The sequence below is a fragment of the Nannobrachium achirus genome, assembly GCF_963921795.1.
Source record: "Nannobrachium achirus genome assembly, chromosome: 4".
Taxonomy (NCBI): Eukaryota; Metazoa; Chordata; class Actinopteri; order Myctophiformes; family Myctophidae; genus Nannobrachium; species Nannobrachium achirus.
The window spans coordinates 5,927,756-5,949,965 of record NC_137813.1 but is presented as its reverse complement, the minus strand read 5'-3'; the positions used below and the strand labels follow the sequence as shown (position 1 = coordinate 5,949,965).

Genomic DNA, 22,210 nt, shown 5'->3' with positions numbered 1-22,210 from the left:
CATTCGGGGTCGCCACAGCGGCCAAATCAAGTTGGGCTCCCATCGACTTTAGTGATGAAAAGTGATGAGTCATCACTTTTCAGAGTTTTGTGGGTGTTGTGGTGACCCGAAGGTCGCCGACCTAGCTAAATCATTAGAGCATGCCCTGAGCTACATCTGTGCAAAATTTTGCACTTTTAGACTGATTAGCACAAGAAAAAAAAACCCTAAGGCCTCCGACTAACATGAATACTCACCCATACGTGTATTGTTTTCTGAGGCTATTTCTAGCCCACGGAATGTTTTTTGTGCAAAACAAATGCCTGCAATGGATTCAGCATCATGACAAACCCCTAGTTAGACCCCTCAGATCCTCCTTAAATACCCCGAAAAATAATCTTTTTCTGGGTATTTTCCTCCTGTATAGAAAGTCAATGGGAGACCATGTTTCAGGCATTAAGGGGTTAATAATAAAAAATGCTCAATGGATATCACTGGTCATCCTCTTGAATCCTTAAGAGGTGACCCCAAGCTACAAGAATCAGTTGAGAAAAAAACTTTTACAAGCGAATCCACGTTCAGCCAAAAATCACCCTTTTTTTCCCGGACTATTCTGGGGGGTCCCTGGAACAACATATTTTGATATGGGGGTCCGTGGCTAAATACCTGTAATTTTGGGGGTCCTTGACATGAAAAAGTTTGAGAACCACTGATTTAGCGGAAGGATTTAGAAGTCGGGTCAAAGATCGGGTCAAAGATATTCAAAGACTTGCACTCATTTTCAAGATTTTTCAAAAATAGCAGATCTACAAGCTCGCAGCGCGGCACTCGGTGCCGCGCTGTGAGCTTGTATATCTGCTATTTTTCTAAGGTTAAAGCATACAATGATGGTTAAAGTGGTTAAAATCTAACGCGACTCGGGCGCGTTCCAGGTATTTGAGAGTTAAATAGAACTAATAATGAAAAAAACATCACGTCATCACGATAACATGTCAACATATTCAATTTGGAATGTCATAAAAAGTGATGCGCTCGGAGGGTGTATTTACCATGTAGTCTATAACACTAAAGATCGTGTCCATTGGAGATGACATTATACTTGTAGACACAATTTACTTTATTGCTTTGCCAAATCCCCCCCAAATGATTGTTTCAGGAATGTGACAAAAAACGAAAAAAATATTATTGAACTTCACCGAGCGAATAATCAATAGGAAAAATAAATAAATAAACATTTTGAGGGTGAACTACTCCTTTAAGCCTGAGGCTTATTATTGTTTAAGCATTAAAAAAATAAGAAGAAGAAAATTGTTAATGTTACATATTGTGCTAGCATGTGTCCCACTAACATTTCCCTGATTGTACCTGCGGTGTGAGTGACAAGTAAAATTCTGTAAACCCTTTTAGATTTTAATATCACCAACCTGAAGCACAAGACGGGAGCCAAGCTAAAAATCAAATGTACAAGAATAGTCTTTAATAATTAATAATAATAATTAAAAAAACAGATTCACGTGAGCTTTAATATCATTCTAACATCAATGACTCCCTGCAGGAGAAAGACCTTTGGAATAAAGCCCACAACATGCTGAGGTCGTCAGCAACAATAATTTCAGTTTGACAAAAGCGAAAGCAGGAGAATCAGTCTATTAGCAGCATCAATGGACAGCAAGCATATTTAATTAACATGATCATTTCCACACCTGTACCTTCACAGCACAGTGTCATTATAATAAAGGCACAGCGGCCACAACATCACAACTGATTATCCACCATCCACATCTGAATCAAATCTATACAAAAATATACAGCTCTTAAAAAAAGAAAGAAATAACAACATTGCACAATAAAACTACCAAAAATGGTCAACGTCATTATCATCATTATCACATCACATATCCTCCACAATACAAGCACAGTCATTCTCGAGGATGCCTTTGTAAAATAAAGAGATTCTCTCTTTCACTTCCATGCTTTTGTCTTACAAGTCCTGGGTAATAAAAAATAAACAATAAAAAAAGAAAAGAAACAGCCTCGGTGACTTCTTCAAGGTTGGACGAAAAGCATCTGGATGGTTTTAGGTGGGAGCCACTTCCACCCAGGGCGAGCAGAAAGGCACTTGGATTTGGGGGGGGATACTTCTGCTTTCAGCGCCCCTTAGAGGCGGATCCCAGGCACTGCAGGCCTGGTCTTCGCCAGCACAGGACACGCAAACAGCAGAGCTCCGATGGGTGTCGTCCGTCCGTCCGTCCGTCCGTTAAGGCAACGAGTCTCTATGTGCCGCATCCACGCCGGCTTTGGTCCAGTTCACACAGGATCACTGCCCAGTGCGGGAGGATGGGGCAGTGCGTGTGTTTCAGACAGAGTGGAATCTATCGTCTCCGGGGGAGGAGGACTTGCTGTTGTTGTTGTTGCGGGCGATTCTGCAGCGAGGGCGAGGTCCGCTGTCTGATCGTCCAGGTGGGACTCTGTGAACGATACCGTTCCAGCTGGCAGTGCTGTCTGAACTGATGCAGGCTCTTCTGCTGTCTCAGAGGACGATACCGCTCCAGCTGGCAGTGCTGTCTGACTCTGAACTGACGCAGGGTCTTCTGTTGTCTCGGTGGACGATACCGCTCCAGCTGGCAGTGCTGTCTGACTCTGAACTGACGCAGGGTCTTCTGTTGTCTCGGTGGACGATACCGCTCCAGCTGGCAGTGTTGTCTGACTCTGAACTGACGCAGGGTCTTCTGTTGTCTCGGTGGACGATACCGCTCCAGCTGGCAGTGTTGTCTGACTCTGAACTGACGCAGGGTCTTCTGTTGTCTCGGTGGACGATACCGCTCCAGCTGGCATTGCTGTCTGACTCTGAACTGACGCCGGCTCTTCTTTTGTGTCAGTGGATGATACCGTTCCAGCTGGCGCTGGCACCGGCGACGCCTCCGCTTCCGTTAACGCGGTTGGCACAGAACGCGTGGGCTCGGTGTCCGAGACCGGCACCGGCTGCTGTTGCGTGTGTTGCGTGGCGGGCAGTGGTGGTTGAAGTGACGGCGGCGTTTCCTCCTCGGGTTGTGAGGTTTGCGTCGGCGAGGGCGCGTGCGTCGGCTCGTCTTGCCGCTGCGGCGGCCCAGAGGGGAGCAGCACAGGCGACAGGGCCTGTGTCCGTGCGAGCTGCTCCGTGCTGGGGTAGTAAGGCAGGAAGGGCCTCTCGTGCGCACAGGTGCGCATGGCCAGGTAGGTGTGCGTCAGCAGGTGGGGGAAGCGCGAGGTGAAGTAGGAGACAAAGTCGTCGGGGATGGAACCCAGCGTCTCCTGGACTTCAGCAGGAAGCTCCCTGTAGTGATGCTTCTGTTGGGGAGAGACGGACAGGAGAACAGATGGTTAGTCTGACACACACCATGGTTTACAACAGGATAAGTGTCACTGACAAACACGATGATTTATCTTAACACATTAACTTGTTCGTAGTTTACGGCGGAGGAGCCCGAAGATTCTTCTGGTGTCTTTCACTGCTGGCTTCTCCTACCTGTTAACGCGGGCGCTAGTCGAGTTCCCATCGTGCGCGATCGGACACTGCTATGCATCGTGTGTTCGCCTATTCCATCAGCTTCTAAATTTTTTCAATTGATCAATCCGTTCTCCATCTGTAAGCCGTGGTGTTTACACAGAAAGCTAACTGTCCGGAATAGAGGACGGACCATCCGCTTCCGGTTTGCGGCCTCAATGTTAATCGGTCAGCTCAATAATGTGTCTGTGTAGTAACCGATCCCGGAGCATTAGTTCCGGCCTATTTTAGTTAGGCTTCGATAATTTTTTTCTTTTTTAATTAAAGCTTATTAAATCGTTGGGTTCCTCGGGCATGGCAGAGAAGCCCTACAAAGGGCTATTTTTTTGGCAGAGGTTGTGTTAAGACCTGGAACACATTGTTAAGCGCCTTCCAGATGGTACGCGGCCACCGCCTCCAAGTAATTCATTTTCAAAGAGATGCGGGCGGTTATTTTGGCCGCGTGGGGAGGTCACGCGTGCGTGCTCGTTTGTGCATGCGCTCGCGGGTGGCGAGAGCTGGATTGTGTTTGTCTTTGTGAAATACTGCGCAGCGTTTCCTCGCTGAGCGGCACCCGCATACTGTCTGGAAGGCGCTTCACGCATTATTACTTTAGACATTATTTTAAGATTTAACAATTAAAAAAATCAAACCTCGGTTCGAAATGAAGCGGTGAACTTTTATTCTATGTGTTCTAGAGTTATGAACTCTGTGATCTATACATTCTTTATATTCTGAATGAATTAATGATTTTATCTGGAGGGCCGAATAGTCATGTGAAGCTTGACCAATCCTCAAAGTATCCAATCATCAGACCGGGACGGACACTACACACATACGGACGGACGGACGGACGGACGGACGGACGGGACCGATAAAACCTGTTCATTCTGGACTGATATGACCATATATGGGACACACATTTTGCTTTTTGAAAAAACCTATTCATTCTGGACTGATATTCTGGACGTACGGGACAGAAAAAACCTGTTCATTCTGAACTGGAGTGACCATATATGGACATGAGGTGACATACATTGTGTTTTAGAAAAAAACGGTTCATTCTGGACTGAGATGACCATATATGGACATTAAACACACATTTTGTTTTTGAAAAAACCTGTTCATTCTGGACTGAATGGGCGTGGGACACACAAAGCCACTCATTGGAAGCGGTTTTCACCGCTTCAAAAATAGCAGATATACAGAGTGCCGCGCTGCGAGCTTGCAAATCTGCTATTTTTGAAAAATGTGGGCAAGTCTTTGAATATCGTGACCCGATTCAAAAAATGTCTTCTAAATCAGTGGTTCTCAAACTGAGTGCCACGCTTGAGTGCCATGTTGTCTTCTAATTTTCAATGGCTAAAGTATACAACAATTCCTTGTTTCCCATCAGATAAGTGTAATGATGTCTGTTACCCTGTTTCTCATCAGGATACATGTATACGGGCATTCACCAAATACTAGAATATTCGAATATCAAAATCACTATTCGTGAATGCCCTAGTATACATGTTACGATGGCCAGTGAACACACTCTGTTACCTTGTTTCTCATCAGATAAGTGTAATGATGTCTGTTACCCTGTTTCTCATCAGGATACATGTATTCATGTAATGATGGCCAGTGAAAACACTCTGTTACCTTGTTTCTCATCAGATAAGTGTAACGATGGCCAGTGAAACACTCTGTTACCTTGTTTCTCATTAGGAGAAGTGTAATGATGTCTGTTACCTTGTTTCTCATGGCGCGGAGAAGATCTCTGACGGAGCCTCCCTTGTAGGAACGGAACTTGCGCAGATCTGCCAACGAGAATAAGAGTCACATCCCATGAGTTAGTAAATCACAAGCTGGGGTCCAACATTTGATTGAACACCACCACCACGCTAATACGAAACGAAACGCACATTAAAAAGTGTGACGTGATTTGTGGTTAGAATGTCCACCCTGAGACTGGGAGGTTGGTGTTCGATTCCCCGACTGGGTCGTACCAAAGACCCAGAAGAATTGGGACCCGGTGCCTCCCTGCTTGGCACTCAGCATCAGGGGTTGAGGCAGGGGTAAGTCCCTGTGACATGCTAGCGTTATGTCCAGGGGGCATCATGCTGCCTCACGCTACACAAACAGGAGATCGGCTCCTGCACTATGGGCCTCATCATGGCTCAGCAAGGCTTACAAAACAATATCAAACAGAACACACGTTAAAAAATCTAACCTCGGTTCGAAGTGAAGCGGTGAATTTGTATTCTATGTGTTCTAGAGCTATGAAATCTATGTTCTAGGTCTATACATTCTGTGTTCTAGATCTATACTTTCTATGTGCTCTATGTACTTTCTAGTTCTATAATTTTATGAATTGGAGGGCCAAATTGTCATGTGAAGCTTGACCAATCCTCAATGCACGGGACACACAAAGCCACTCCTTGGAAGCGGCTTTCACCGCTTCAAAAAGAGTTAGGTGTCATTAAGCTTGGCCAATGTCACCCTGGGCGTACAACAAACATTGAGTGCTTTGTGCCAAGATGTAGGGCAAATGTAGGCCAGATGTAGGCCAGATGTAGACCAGATGTAGGCCACGCTTCACACCTTGGACAGAGCCAGATGTTGGGAGCCTATAGCTCCGCTCAAAAATACTCAAAAATGTAATCACACATTAATCACACAGTATAGTATGTACGACCTATATGCCCATACATGGAGATCTCTGTATCCGTCCCTTTTATGACCATATATGGATCTCCCTGATGTCATTATGCCCATATATGGCATGCCCCTTTTGGCCCCTTTATATGGAGCTGACTTATTTGATCGTGTCTGATGTATTTTCAGCTAATTGAACTGTTGACTAACCGTTGCTATGGCAGCACTTTGTGTTGGGTGTGATGTCAGAGGGTCAGCATATCTAACACGTTGCAGACATCACTGCAAGAAGAGACGTTAGTTTAAACACGCAGATTGTCATTCGCAGAGCTTCACATTGGAACATGGCCGGAGTAGAGAGCAGCTCATTTGCACGGAGCGAACCACACTGTCATCTTGTTGGAATCTAAGGCTCCATCCACACTCGAAACATGACGACGGAGAATAAGACGGGGAAGGACAAAAGTTCCAAGGGCACCAAGGACACCGATCCGACGGGTCCCTCTTGTAGCCACGTCAAGAAACTGCTCAAGGGGAGGAAACTTGGCAAGGTGTGGGCATCGAATTCCAACGGCAACCCTTGTCAGGACTGTGACGGGGAAGGAGTGAAGACGGCAGCGACGATATGGATGTGTTTACACTGCGGACACCGAGGATGCGGGCAGAACTCTGAGAACGAGCATGCGGTCAGACATCACAAGTCAACCCCGCCCCGGTCGGGGCTACACTGCCTGGTGCTCAGCACGGAGGACTGGGGCACCGTCTGGTGTTACAGCTGCGATATACCGGTCCAGTACACCAGAACCGACGGTTTAGCTGGGTTATTGGACCAAATAATTCAAACACAAACCTTGCCTGACCGCAACAACGACGCAAGGGAGAACAAGAGCAATGTGAAGAAAAACAATGTAATACCATTTAATAATAGACAGAAGAAACAGAGCGTGCAGGGGTCTGGCACAGCCGAAAGTGGCGGCGGCGGCAGCAGCAGCGTGGTCTCAGTGAAGGGCCTCAGCAACCTCGGGAACACGTGTTTCTTTAACGCCGTCGTCCAGAACCTCTCTCAGACGCTGACGCTGAGGCGGGCTCTCGGGAAAGTGACGGCGGAGAAGACCAGCGTTCGCATCACGCCCGCCGCATCCTCGCACCTGGAGCCCATAGCGGTGCGGCTGGACCGCCCCGGGTCGCTGACCACCTCCATGTGTCAGCTGCTCAAGGAGATGCAGGACGGCCGCAGGGACGTGGTGACTCCCCAGGGACTGTTCACGCAGGTCTGCAAACGGGCCGGCAAGTTCAAAGGCTCCCAGCAACACGACAGCCAAGAGCTGCTGCGATACCTCCTGGACGGGGTGAGAGCCGAGGAGGCCAAGAGAATGCGCTCGGGGATATTGGAGGCGTTGAAAAAGACGGGGAACGCCAAATTGCTTAAAGCGTACGAGAAGAACGGTTGCCCCAGAAACGTCGTGGACGAAGTGTTTGGCGGGGAGATGACCAGCACCATAATGTGTCGAGAATGCAACACGGCCACGATGATCACGGAGAGGTTTCTCGATCTGTCCCTTCCCGTTTCGGAGGAGGCGAAAGCGCAACAGAAAAGCGCCGCTTTGACCGCCGACGGTCACACTTCCGCTGGTGCTTGGGAGTGCCAGCAGAAGAAAGCCAAGAAAGTCAAGCCAAAGCAGGGAGAGAAGCAGACAACTTTGGCCAATCGTTATTCCGCCTTGGAGGACCTGGACGGAGGTATGCCAGAGACGGATGAAGACGAAGCAGAGCTGGCAGATGAACTGGGCAAGATGTCCCTGGAAGAAGCGGTGGAAGACGACGTGCCAGCCGAGCCCATCGAGCAGCGCACCGTCCTGAACCAGGACCCGGAGCTGGCCTTCCGGACGCTGGCCACCAGAACCGCCCCGGCCCAAGAGGAGAGCTCGCTGCAGTCCTGTCTGTTCCGCTTCACCGAAGTGGAGAACCTCACCCAGGCCAACCGCCTGCTGTGCGCCACGTGCACCGAGCGCCGCGCCGCCAAGAGCGACTCCAACGGATCCAAGGACAACAGGTCCAAGGAGAGGAAGGTGTACACGGAATCTAACGGATCCAAGGAGAGGAAGGTGCTCACTCTACACTTCAAGCAGATCCTGATCTCCGCTCCTCCTCAGGTGCTCACTCTACACCTGAAGAGGGCGCAGCAGGTCGGCTCCGCCCTGTCCAAGGTGAACAAACACGTTGAGTTCCCTCAGACGCTGGATCTGGCGCCCTTCTGCGCCGCCAAGTGCAAGAGCGTCCCGGAGCGACTCCGTCAGGTCTTGTACGGCCTCTACGGCGTCGTGGACCACAGGGGGTCCATGGAGGTGGGTCACCACACGGCCAGCGTCAAGGCCCGCCCCCAGCGGCCCGCCGCGCCCTCGTCCAACGGAGCGCCGACCGCGCACGGCGACACGGACGCGCGTAAAGGATCCTGGTTCCACGTCAGCGACGCGCACGTTAAGCCTGTGTCCGAGAGCACAGTCCAGAGTTCCCAAGCCTACCTCCTTTTCTACGAGAGGATTTAAAGGTCCTGTGCTGTGCATGCATAGCTGGAGGGGTTCGGTGTCGCACCAGTTCATTCAGATGTATTCAAATTGTTCATTGAGTCTGCAATTCCACATGACCCAGGAAGCACACATGTACCAACCAGATGCTTATTCACATCAACAGAACGATTCAACGTGGAGTTGGCCAGCATGCGTATGTGCAACGCACAACGCACATAGTCTGCTCTATCTGTGATGTTTTATCAGTAAAGGTGCTATACTTGTATGTTATTGTTTTTATAGGGATTAAAAATATAGGGATTAAAAATAATATAACTATCTAAGGACAATATTGCATCTATGCAGCATAAAATACAATTTCAGGTCCGGATATTAATTGTGTGCAATCAAGGAGAGACAACTCGTACAGGATGCAGTGAAATTGCAAGTGATTAGAAACAATTAGTGGATATCTTTTTTTTTTTTTATTAGACCCGAGGTCGATTATAAAAATGCCTTCCAAATCCTAAAGGTTTTCTGAAACATTTATCTTGCTATAATATCGGTGGTTCTCAACACTTGTTCATGTCAAGGGCCCCCCACAATTATATGTATTGACCTTTGACTGCCATCTCAAAATATTTTGATTCAGGGACAAATGTTCGCTTAAAAAATATATAAATTCAAAGATTTGCACAAATTTTCATGATAAAAAAAAAAGAAATAGTAGATCTACAAGCTTATAGCGCGCCACTCTGTGCCAAGCTATGAGCTTGTATATCTGCGACTTTTGAATAGCTAAAGTATAAAATAATATCTAATTAATGTCCTCCATGAAGGAATACTGAATGTTAGTTAGCCAACAAATACACATAATATAAAACAAAAAACCTATGGAGAAGTGACTGACACATCGATATCGGAATATTCTAATGTGGTCATCCTCTATCCGTCTAGAACTGTCTCTCCGTCTCGATATGCTCAAATATGGAGATGTCTGATGTCACAGTACCGACTGACATCATAGTACTGATGTCATAGACTGGCATCCACGTCATAGATCGACTGGCGTCCGTCGTAGATGCCTCGTTTTAAGTAAATACCTTTTGAGCGGTGGTAAACCGCTCCTAAGAGTGGCTGTGCGTGTGTCTGTAGCCACCTTTCCTCAGCGTTTTGCCATAGCAATGTGTTTTCCTCAGCGTTTTGCCATAGCAATATGTGTGTGTGTTTGTAGCCATATTACATCACATTACATCACCAATTATCTGTAGCCACTTTTCCTCAGCGTTTTGCCATAGCAATGTGTTTTCCTCAGCGTTTTGCCATAGCAATATGTGTGTGTGGCCATATTACATCACCAATTACATCCTAGACCTATATCCAAGTATTTTTCCTCAGCGCTTTGCCATAGCAATGTGTGTGTGTGTGTAGCCTGTATTACATCACCAATTACCAATTGATAAAGACGTTATGCAAGCACGACCACCGCTCACTTCACATTGGGTGTGATTTTTTAAGTAGGGATGGAGCTTGTTACTTATTAGTTAAAGCACGAGTAACAAATTGAGGACTTGGAGGTGCTGTTTTTCTGTAAATGATATGGGAATGACTTTTGTTGATGTGTTGCTCTAAAATACATTCTGTGGTATCGTATTGTAGTTTGTGATCGATTGCTTTAAAGAACAAATGTAGAAAACACCTTTATGAATACATGAGTTGTTAAAAAGTCTCTCCATTGTCATTAAATGTGACAGTATGAGGGGATGATGGCTGATTGTCCATTGATTGGTTTATCAGTGGGTTGTAAATGAGTCAATAAGGAGAACACATACATAATGGTGAGACTTCAATCTCTCAATGCTGGTCACTCCAAGATGCAAATGGAGGACAAGCATGTTCTCAGTATTCATGATGCCTCCAGTATGGAATGCAATGACTATTTTTAATAATAGAAACTTGATGTTCCATAATCTGAGTGGCATTTTGATAAGGCAGAGAGATAGTGTGTGTGTGTGTGTGTGTGTGTGTGTGTGTGTGTGTGTGTGTGTGTGTGTGTGTGTGCGCGCGCGCGTGTCCTTTAATACTGTTACACAAACATAACGCACACAACCGCGATGGCCGAGTGGCCTACAGCAGGGGTTCTCAAACTGGGGTCCGGGGACCCCAGTTATGGGGGTCCCAGACATATAGAACACACAGACAGACACTCTTGCAGACAGCTGAGTAGACACAGCAGCATGTTGTGGTTAGGTTGGCTCTTAGTCAAGTCGCTTGTGTAATTTTGTCCAATTTTTCGGGGGATTTTGAAAACTATATATTTTTGGAAACTTCAGAGTATAACAAATCAGAAAATCCATGATTCCATATGCAAAATCCGTCACTTACTATACATTATACTATGGGAAAAGAAACCCAAAAAACTGCTTTAAGTAGCATGTGAGGGGTCAAACTAAATGATTTTTAAATGATTCTGAATCCATTGCAAGCATTTGTTTTAAAAATATATAGTTTTCAAAATCCCCCGAAAATTTGAAGGAACCTTTCATGTTTGGAAATATTGAAGTGGACTATGTAGGTCTCGTACCGGTCTGTAGAGGCACCGTGATGTGCTCCCTCCAGTCGCCCTTCACAACGGCCCGCCCCCCTCTCTCCAGCTGTCTCACGATTGGTCCGTCCAGCGGCTCCTTTTCGATTCTGTCACTCACGTCCTGAATTAAATGGAACAAAACACAAAACAAAAAGCATTGACTACCAGGCGCCCTCTAGTGGGTGGTTCTGACCCATATCTGCATATTCTAACTTTTTGTGTTCATGGTAAATTAATTCCCTACTTGATTGATCACACAGAAGCATCAAAAGTAGGAGATCGACAAGTTTTGCTATCCTAAAAAGTAACAGTTTTGAAAACATTCATCATGTTGTAAATGTGGTGGAAATAGCTGACCTACAAGCACACAACGCGCTGCAATGTGACACATTCAGACGTTGGGTGAGCTTGTAGATTGGCTTTTTTTCACAATTTGTTTTGAAAAATGTTCTTCAAACGATTGATTTAAAGCTGCTGTTTTCAACCAGTGGTCCAGGGACCACCAGTGGTCCTTGAGGGGGTTCCAGGTGGTCCCCAGTTGGAAACCAGAGACCCTTATAGATCTTTAACTCTTGAGAGTGTAACATGAAACCACATGGACCCTTATGGGTCCATTTGGTTTCATTTACAAGAACTTACAACAACAACAATTAGAGAATGTATTAGAATGTATATTTGCCTGTTATCTCTATCTATGGCAAGGGTTCCCAAACTTTTTTGTCTCAGGGCACCCCATAAATATTAGTTTTAATCCGAGGCAGCCCTACATTATAATTTTCACTCCCAGCACCTTATATTTATAGCATATCGTCGTTGTTGGGTGGAAACCTTGTATGTCCAAAACCGTTCGTTTTGTATTTATCATCTATAAAATGTACTAAACTAGTGAAAACAGCAGATCTACAAGCACACATCGCGAGGCGTTGTGTGCTTGTAGATCTGCTGTTTTCACTAGTTTAGTGCAACAGTCTTGTATGATGAAGCAGGGCTTTTTGAAACTTGGAGATAAGAGATTTCTGTCCGACAGTAACGATATTTTAGTGATTATGTCGCGAGGAAAACGTTGAGATAATAGCCATTTTGGTTAGAACTGACTGAAAATAACTTTGTACTTCAAGTGTAAATTATACTAAATATTTTTTGTGTCCAAATGAATTCCAAATATTATCAAATTATCTCGCGGCACCCCTGGACTGCCGTCGCGGCACCCCAGGGTGCCCCGTCACCCACTTTGAAAACCCCTGATCTATGGCACCAACATCAATACAGCATCAAATTGTGGACAAAGTCTTATCCATCAACACATCCTACTGTAGGTTTGGGGTGTGAGAGGCTAAAGCCCTTTGCACACAGGACAATTGCATTTTTTTTCGTTTGCTGCATGAATAAAACGCATTGGATTTGGTGTGCAATGCTGTGCGGAATCGGTGCTGCGGATCCCAAAAGGAGTCATAAAAGGAATGATGAGTTTTTTACCGCATGCGACAAGACGCACAAATCGAACTGGGTTCGATCGAGAGAAAAAAACGCACGGCCGCAGCCACTCGTCGCACGGCTAAAGCCCTTTGCACACAGGACAGTTGCGTTTTTTTTTCTTCGATTGACACATTGTGAGAGGCCTTCAGTACAGACCTGGAAGAAGTGCAGCTCTCTCTCCAGGCTCCAGAAGAAGGGGTGTTTGAGGACGCTCTCTGCTGAAGGCCTCCTCTGAGGCTCCATGCTCAGCATCTGTTCTATCAGGTCTCTGGACACGATGCCATCTGGAGGGAGGGAGGGAGGGGGACACGGTGCAAACACACACATGGATTAAAGCTCTAGATCAGGGGTGGGCAACTTTGATGATGGCGAGGGCCACTATATTTCCACCTTCACTCCAGAGGGCCACATTGCATATTGCTACGTCCTACTTTGTCATCTCATACAAAAGAAGCAAAAAATAGCAGATCTACAAGCTCAAAACGCATCGTGCTGCGATGCGTATTGAGCTTGTAGATCGGCTATTTTGTGCTTCTTTTGAATTGGAATCCTGAATAATTTTGTTATTTTTTTCATTGGAATCCTGAAATGTACCATTTTGATTTAATTATATACTTTATGAACCTAAATACAAATACATTCGACATAAAAAAAGAAAAAACATTTTAATACTACTATACTAGACAATGAGCTACTAATATAGACTGATGGAATTAAAGCAGGTCATGTTTGGAATTGTAACAGCTGAAATCAATAATATATCAATATTCCGATATGAACCTGTGGGCCGCATTACATGAAGGTGGGGGCCGCATGTGGCCCCCGGGCCGCCAGTTGCCCATGTATGCTCTAGAGATTCCACAGAAGTCAACATGTCCGTCTTGTTTTTCTGTCTGTCTGTAGCCATGTTTCCATAAACATAATCGAATTAGGGAAGCGAAATATCAGAAATGCGTATTATGCGAATTTCATCTGTTTCCATTTGCGGGTGTCATTCGAATTAGCGACGGTCGCATGAGTTGATCGGGCTGACTTTTTTCAGACCGAAACTGAAACGTGAGCACTGCACGTCTGACTGCTGTGCTAAAATGTGAATTAACATTCATACTCACTAGTTGCATTTCCATAAAGCTTATTCGAATTCGCCTTTACTTTAACATTAAAACCCGAACTACTGTCATACTCAAGATAACTTATAACGTGTCGGGTTTTATTGTTAAAGTAACGCGCTACGCGCCTGACAGAGATGACAGCGTCCCCACCCATCTTTAAACTAGTTGTTGACAAGGCAACAGGCTTTGGGCAATCAGAGGCAAGCGGAACGAGAGGGGCGTCTCCACTGCCCGTAGCGGGATGCTACGGGCAGTGGAGACGCCTGACAGACTGACACACGCGTGTCGCCGCGTGTGTCAGTCTGTCTGTCTGTCTGTCTGTCTGTCTGTCTGTCTGTCTGTGTGTCAGTCAGTCTGTGTGTCTCACCGTGTGTGTCAGTCTGTGTGTCTCACCGTGTGTGTCAGTGTGTGTCTCACCGTGTGCGTCGGTCGGCAGCTGGTCCAGACTGTACGTTCCCAGCAGGATGTTGGCTTGTCTCTGTAATGCCTTGCCGAAGGGGTGTCCTCCCTGGGAAACCACGTAATAGAACACGCAACCCGCTGAGAAGATGTCCACGGTACAGGTCTGGAGGAGGGAGAAGAACCATGGTTAGGTATCTATTACCTATCTATTAGAAGATGTCCACGGTACAGGTCTGGAGGAGGGAGAAGAACCATGGGCGGTCAGGAGGATCTAGTACCGTTGTCACACAAACTCACGTTTATTCATACTCCCACCTGTGGCGTGGAGTAGAGCAGGGGTTCCCAAACTTTCTTTGTCTCAGGGCACCCCATAAATATATATTTTATTTAATCCGAGGCACCCCTACATTATAGTTTTCACTCCCAGCACCTTATATTTATAGTATATCGTCGTTGTGGATTCAGAATCATTACACACCCCTAGTTTGACCCCTCAAATGCTACTTAAAGCATATTTATTTTGGTGTGTTTTATCCTGTATAGTGAATTTAATGGGACTCCAACTTTCATCAGCTGTAACGGATTCTCCTAGGGAAACTGCATTTCAGTCTTTGTGAGATGTGTTACTAGTAGACACCTTTACAAACACATTGGTGAAGAAATGTTTTGGTAAGGAATTTATTCCAGGACTTTTTAAGATATCCCCTGACTAATACCTGCAAACTGCCAATAACGTATTCAAATCAATAAACCCTATTCACGGCCCGCCCACGCACGTGCACTCAGCAAATTTCTCAGCAACTTCCTGGTGCTGACGTCAGCTTTGAAGGGTAAATTAATACAGAAATTCCTGGACTTAAAGCAAACAAATCACTATTTTGAACGGTAAAGTAAATTATAACGCTTTGTGCCTTTTACTATCTTGTGTTCTTGATCATGCTAGCCGTAATTTATATCTCTACTATTCGGAAATTGCATAAAATTTGCCATTTCTGTGTTAAGTCCATAGGCTTTTAGTAGGGGTTTCCCCTTCAACCGTGACGTTAGCACCAGGAAGTTGCGTAACGTGAATTGGGTCAATCAGAAGCCTCACCGGGTTGTCTTTGCAGTCCTCACTGAGCACCTCGGGGGCGATCCAGCCCTCGGTGCCGGGCACCCCGGAGCGCCGGCTGAAGCTGTGCCGCCCCACCGCCAGCTTCTTGCACAGGCCGAAGTCTGAGATCATGGCGCGCACGCGGCCGTGGGCGTTGGGCATGGACACCAGGATGTTGTGGGGCTTCAGGTCCCGGTGGACTGGAGGAGGGATAGCAATTAGGCACTTAGCAGACTTAATCTTAATCTTAATCCAGAGCGATTTACAATAAGCAAGGTGACACATCAATACTAGGGGTGTAACAATATACCGGTAATAACTGAATAGAAAAATCGATTTTAATTTGCAATGATCTACTATATCGATCCGAGGCACCCCTACATTATAGTTTTCACTCCCAGCACCTTATATTTATATCATATCGTCGTTGTCGGGTGGAAACCTTGTATGTCCAAAACCGTTAGTTTTGTATTTATCATCTATAAAATGTACTAAACTAGTGAAAACAGCAGATCTACAAGCAGATCTACAAGCACACAACGCCTCGCATCGTGTTTCTGCCCAACAGTGACGATATTTTAGCGATTATGTTTTGCGAGGAAAACGTTGAGATAATAGCCATTTTGGTTAGAACTGACAGAAAATGACTTTGTACTTTAAATAATGATTTGAAATGATACTAAATATTTTTTCAAGTGTCCAAATAAATTCCAAATATTATCAAATTATCTCGCGGCACCCCTGGACTGGCGTCACGGCACCCCAGGGTGCCCCGTCACCCACTTTGAAAACCCCTGATGTATACAGTAGAGTCAGTAACAGTTACCTATGTTCATAGTGGTGTATACAGTAGAGTCAGTAACAGTTACCTATGTTCAGAGTGGTGGATACAGTAGAGTCAGTAACAGTTACCTATGTTTATAGTGGTGTATACAGTAGAGTCAGTAACAGTTACCTATGTTCAGAGTGGTGGATACAGTAGAGTCAGTAACAGTTACCCATGTTCAGAGTGGTGGATACAGTAGAGTCAGTAACAGTTACCTATGTTCATAGTGGTGTATACAGTAGAGTCAGTAACAGTTACCTATGTTCAGAGTGATGGATACAGTAGAGTCAGTAACAGTTACCTATGTTCAGAGTGGTGGATACAGTAGAGTCAGTAACAGTTACCTATGTTCATAGTGGTGGATACAGTAGAGTCAGTAACAGTTACCTATGTTCATAGTGGTGGATACAGTAGAGTCAGTAACAGTTACCTATGTTCAGAGTGGTGGATACAGTAGAGTCAGTAACAGTTACCTATGTTCATAGTGGTGTATACAGTCTAGTCAGTAACAGTTACCTATGTTCAGAGTGGTGTATACAGTAGAGTCAGTAACAGTTACCTATGTTCAGAGTGGTGGATACAGTAGAGTCAGTAACAGTTACCTATGTTCAGAGTGGTGGATACAGTAGAGTCAGTAACAGTTACCTATGTTCAGAGTGGTGGATACAGTAGAGTCAGTAACAGTTACCTATGTTCATAGTGGTGTATACAGTAGAGTCAGTAACAGTTACCTATGTTCAGAGTGGTGGATACAGTAGAGTCAGTAACAGTTACCTATGTTCAGAGTGGTGTATACAGTAGAGTCAGTAACAGTTACCTATGTTCAGAGTGGTGGATACAGTAGAGTCAGTAACAGTTACCTATGTTCAGAGTGGTGGATACAGTAGAGTCAGTAACAGTTACCTATGTTCAGAGTGGTGGATACAGTAGAGTCAGTAACAGTTACCTATGTTCAGAGTGGTGGATACAGTAGAGTCAGTAACAGTTACCTATGTTCAGAGTGGTGGATACAGTAGAGTCAGTAACAGTTACCTATGTTCAGAGTGGTGGATACAGTAGAGTCAGTAACAGTTACCTATGTTCAGAGTGGTGGATACAGTAGAGTCAGTAACAGTTACCTATGTTCAGAGAGTGCAGGTGAGCCAGTCCCGACATGGCCTGTTGAAGCAGCATCACCGGCTCCAGTCCATGACGGACAAAATCCTTCTTCTCCACGTACTGGAAAACAGACAGAAGACATGGGCTCTTTAGTAAAAGGAGAAGCAAAAGAGAGATAAAACCGTAACAAACAGCCGTTCAGTGTGATCCATCTAAATGAAGCAGTATTAAAAATAAATATCAAACCATCGCAGAAACCATGTATGGGTGGGCGATATGGTGATAATTATCGTTGAGACGATACAATGCTGCAATGATATGCCTTTTCAGAGGTATCGTATATATCATGATACAATTGAGGGAGCCTTGTAAAAAATCCTGTTTAATTGTTAACAAAGAGATTCATTGCAGAATTCAATTTAAACCTGCATTTTGGTCAAACTCATCTGTTCTCAAACTTTAAAATGTCAAGGTCTCCACTTAACTCTGACAGTATACAAATGAAAACAAATGGACCCGTAAGGGTATACTGTCAGAGTTACATACTTGTAAAGTTCAATTTAGACCTCCCAAAAGGAACCCAGAGAGTCTAGTTTTTGTCAAGTAACTTGAAAAATAACCATAAAAACCAACGTGAAAAAGAATTGTGATAAAATCGTGTATCGTGATATAACTTGGGAAAATATCGTGATATTGTATTTTTTCATATCGCCCACCCCTAAAACCATGTTCCATAATCCATAATTAATCCATGTCTTCTCATAAATTAATGTTCCATTACATACTTCATCACATGGCAGTGTCACGGGAAAAGTTACAGAAACAGCCAAAGAACAAGCTCACAACGCTTGTGGATCGGCGACTATAATGGCATATCCGAAAGTGATTCCGTAGTAGTAGTACGTGCAGTGACAAATATCGACCCACTTGTCCTAGACTCTTTGCCCTCCTGGCCCCCAAACTGAGAAATAAACTCACAGTTGCACTTAGAACTGCAGACTCACTCCCTAGCTTGCGATTTGATGTATTGACTTTACAATACCTGAGTGTATTGATGTATTACCTTGCTTATTGTAAATCGCTCTGGATTAAGAGCGTCTGCTAAATGCTTAACGCTTCCAGTGCCAGCCCCTAGAGGGCACCAAAGAATGCCAGACTTTCTCCCATAGGGGACTGCATTAGCATCCAGGGGCTCACGTTGCAGTGACGCGCGTGCTCACGTTCGTGCACGTCATGGAAAGGTCCCGGATGATAATGCTAACAGAATAGCTATTCCCATTTTGTCATTTTAAAGATCATTTTTCGGCGATTTCGCCGTAAATAAACCTCGCGCCACATCCCTAAAAACACAATCCAGAGATATGGGCCTCCAAAGATGTGGTTTTTCATTGGATTCGGCGGCGATTCACGGCTACGTTCGCGGCTCACGGCCGGCATGGCTTCCCCAGGATTTGGACCACTGGATTTTAAATTTAGGCTCAGGCTTCAGAAGGCCTCGGATCATTTTATTCATTTCATTAAAAATCCCGAACATGTTCGGGATAGGCACACTGGACTACGTTCCGGAAGCGGCGCTGAACATTCGGTGAACATTGGGGGTCTCAAAAATGTATTTTAAACCATTTTTAATGGAATATATCGTCGGACCATGTAAAATGGCTAGCTGGCTAGCGTAGGACGAGCCAGGACCACCCACGGCTCTACAAGCAGCTCAGGGTAAGTCAATTAATAAAAAAAAAATTGTTTTGGATTGAACATATCCCGAACATGTTCGGGATAGGCACAGAATGAGTTAAATTGTAAATTGTAAACAAAGATTTCCGTGCGACATTGACCACATCCTGTCTGTTAAAGCTATAACACGTTCTCTGCATCAGGGGTTCTCAACCTGTGGGTCGCTGGAGGTCCCCAAATTACGTTGGGGGGGTCCCTGGATGATTAACTTAATGTCTCAACAATAAACAGACCAAACATAAAGTTTAAGTGTATAGAGGGTATCTGCACATTTCTAAAGTGACAATTAAGTACCTCTAAAATGACAAATGAAACATTGGCCAAATTGTCAAATATTAAAGGCAGAAATTGTGAAAAAAGACAATCTACAAGCATGTAGATCCTAACAATAAAACCTTACGAAATGTAATGCCTCAACCCTTAGTGCTCCTCAGGGTGGGGGGGGGGGGTCCCCAGTTGAAATAGGATTATTTTGGGGGTTGTGGCCAAGCCCCCAGAACCCTGGTGGAGCCCTGAAGCGCAATGGACATGGTGGCCGTTTTGAGGTACTGCATTTGGGGCTTCTAACACATGGATGCGCATCTAGGCTTCTTTGTACTGACGAGCGTTCATAGCGGAAGTGCTCGTTCATGAATTGGAGCCCCAGCGCGTCCATGAACACAAACCAGGGACGTGCTGGCCATTGGGAAAAGCGGGACAACTCCCGAACGGCCGGTTCATTCCCGGCCGGTCCAAGCAGCCCGGCCATTAGGAAAAAATGTAGAATAAAATGTCGGCCTTCATTCCATTTTGGGGGCTGGGCTGCCAACAAAGTAAATCGTCACTGTCGGGCAGAAATCTCCAAGTTTCAAATTTGTAATTTTTTTCGCAAAGCAAAGCCCTGCTTCATCAAACAAGGCCGTCGCACAAAAGTAGTGAAAACAGCCGATCTACAAGCACACAACGCCTCGCGGTGCGAGGCGTTGTGTGCTTGCAGATCGGCTGTTTTCACTAGTTTAAATCATTTTTAAAATGATAAATACAAAACAAACGGTTTTGGACACCCGACAACGACGAAATATAACTCATGTAATTGGCCCACTGGCTTGTCACTTGTCATGATCTGAAATGGCAAATCTTTGAGTTGCAATGAGGGCCTCTGCAATTTGTTTTCCCGGGCTGAATCAGGGGCCCAGCACATCCCTGACACAAACTATTACGCAAAATGCGCCACATAGGCCCCACTATGTCACAGTTTTACTACCCGGAAGAAGGGGTGAAAACGCCTCATGCGCTGGGTGAGCAACTCAATGCAAGTGGACGGGCGGGGATATCTGGTGTCCTCTCTATTCTTCTTATAACTCTATGGTTGTGGCCTAAAAAGGTTGAGAACCCCTGCTCTATACGGAGTCCAGTCCGGTGAGTCCAGGTCCGGTACCTCCTGCAGCGAGGCGGCACACAGCTCGATGGCGATGTACTGGAACTGCCGGTCCTTCTCGGTGCAGAAGTAGCGGATGACGTTGGGATGCTCGTCGGACTCCCGCAGCAGCTGCACCTCCCGGTCGGCGAAGCTGAAGCACTCCGGGAGGATACGCTTCACTGCCACCTGACGGTTGTCAAACTGACCCCTGGTTGGTGGAGAGAGAAGAAGGGAAAAGAGAGATTTAAAGCAGGGGTTTTCAAAGTGGGTGACGGGCACCCTTGGATGCCGTGACTGCAGTCCAGGGGTGCCGCGAGATAATTTGATCATATTTGGAATTTATTTGGACATTTAAAAATATATTTAGTATCGTTTAAAACTTGAAGTAAGTTATTTTCAGTCAGTTCTAACCAAAATGGCTATTATCTCCTCGCAACATAATCGCTGAAGTGCTGGGAGTGAAAATTAGGAAAATGATGTACAGTAGGGGTGCCTTGGATGAAAAAAATATTTATAGTGGTGCCCTGAGCCCAAATAGTTTGGGAACCTCTGGTTTAAAGGACAACTTTGTTTCTATTACAACAAGGGTTAGATAGTCATTAGAAAAAAAGGAAAGGTGAGAGTTATTAATGTTTCTATCGTTTTAGTTATTTTAACGGTTTCGTTGGCATGCATGCAAGTGGCTAAATATGTATTTTTTTTCCCGACACAATAAGCCCATTCACAAGATGCACGGCAATCTTTCATGGGCAGATATGACTTATGGGGGCTGGTGTAAATAGTAACAAAGAAATTGCCGGCTTACTGTATTGTGTCTAAGAATACATATTTAGCCACTTGTACGGCTATACTTTCTTTTACACATCGAGGCAGTGTGATAGCAGGATTAGCTGCGGACAAACATACAGACAGACAGACACTGTCATAGCCGGCTAGCCTCGTGCAGAGCCACAGCATGCAGATTTGCAGAACTTGGCTATATATAATAATAATCTTTATTGTCCCCGAGGGGAAATTTGTCTTCACAAGTCTGTTCAACACAAAAAACAACACAAAACCATACAACACAAAACATCACAAGACAGATCATCAGGTCCCCAGTATTCACAGAAAACCATCCTAGCGACGGGGGCAAGTAGCGATACAGAGGAATGATCAGTGTCATTTGTTATTGAGAGTGTTAAGTGTTTTATGGCCTTATCGTTCATATCAGCAAGTGTGGGTGTGGGAAGTCCGATGGTCTTGGATGCAATACATAATATAAATGTGTAAAGCAGGCATTGACACTAAGGCTTGCCCACCTGCCCCCGTCAGGTAAATAAAACATCAGGGCAGGTGAAGTTGGCTTTCAGGTTGCCCGACAGGGCAAGTGCTCATTTGAGAGGGGACACAAATGTCTATAAACATAACATGAGATATCTGTCTAAACACCTGAACGTGGCCAGTGCGCTGTCTTCTGGTCTGTGGAATGTAAAATAAGAGCACTATTTACCTATAATGTGCTGTTTTTACTGTTGCTACATTTAACAATATAAAATAACAAGTGTGAAACCATAGACATATTCAATCATAGTATTTGGTATTTGGATTTGGTGGTATTGAGGTATGACATTTTATCGCACAGCCCCAGAAAGTAAAGAAATAAGTGTTAAATTGAGCGGTAATTAAAATTGTACCTATCATTTTATAATGGACGATTTACTTTTCGGGCAAGTGGGCATTACCTTCGGGCAAGTAGAACATGACCTGTACTTGCCCGATGGGCAAGTGCCTCTGAGACCTCAGTGTCAACCCCTGGTAAAGGACTCAAAAGTGAATCTATTCAGCCAAATTC

At 45.1% G+C, this 22,210-nt stretch overlaps 2 protein-coding genes across 2 annotated transcripts in view; one reads left to right on the top strand and one right to left on the bottom strand.

The window, feature by feature from the left end:
• Window positions 1-1,434: 1,434 nt before the first annotated feature.
• ern1 (endoplasmic reticulum to nucleus signaling 1) overlaps window positions 1,435-22,210 on the bottom strand; it is a 99,150-nt gene continuing 78,374 nt past the window's right edge. Inside the window, exons 15-22 of the mRNA XM_080724762.1 lie at window positions 20,395-20,584; window positions 17,264-17,363; window positions 15,320-15,519; window positions 14,242-14,389; window positions 12,869-12,996; window positions 11,234-11,357; window positions 5,237-5,304; window positions 1,435-3,306 (exon numbers count right to left, since the gene is read on the bottom strand). Coding sequence (XP_080580888.1) covers window positions 2,287-3,306; window positions 5,237-5,304; window positions 11,234-11,357; window positions 12,869-12,996; window positions 14,242-14,389; window positions 15,320-15,519; window positions 17,264-17,363; window positions 20,395-20,584 — 1,978 coding nt within the window. The 3' untranslated portion in view covers window positions 1,435-2,286. The remainder of the gene's footprint in view (window positions 3,307-5,236; window positions 5,305-11,233; window positions 11,358-12,868; window positions 12,997-14,241; window positions 14,390-15,319; window positions 15,520-17,263; window positions 17,364-20,394; window positions 20,585-22,210) is intronic.
• Window positions 6,574-8,688, top strand: LOC308283999 (ubiquitin carboxyl-terminal hydrolase 16-like; the record flags this gene model as incomplete). The annotated part of the gene is made up of 1 exon (XM_080724521.1): window positions 6,574-8,688. One exon carries the CDS (start codon window positions 6,574-6,576, stop codon window positions 8,686-8,688), a length of 2,115 nt encoding a protein of 704 aa, XP_080580647.1.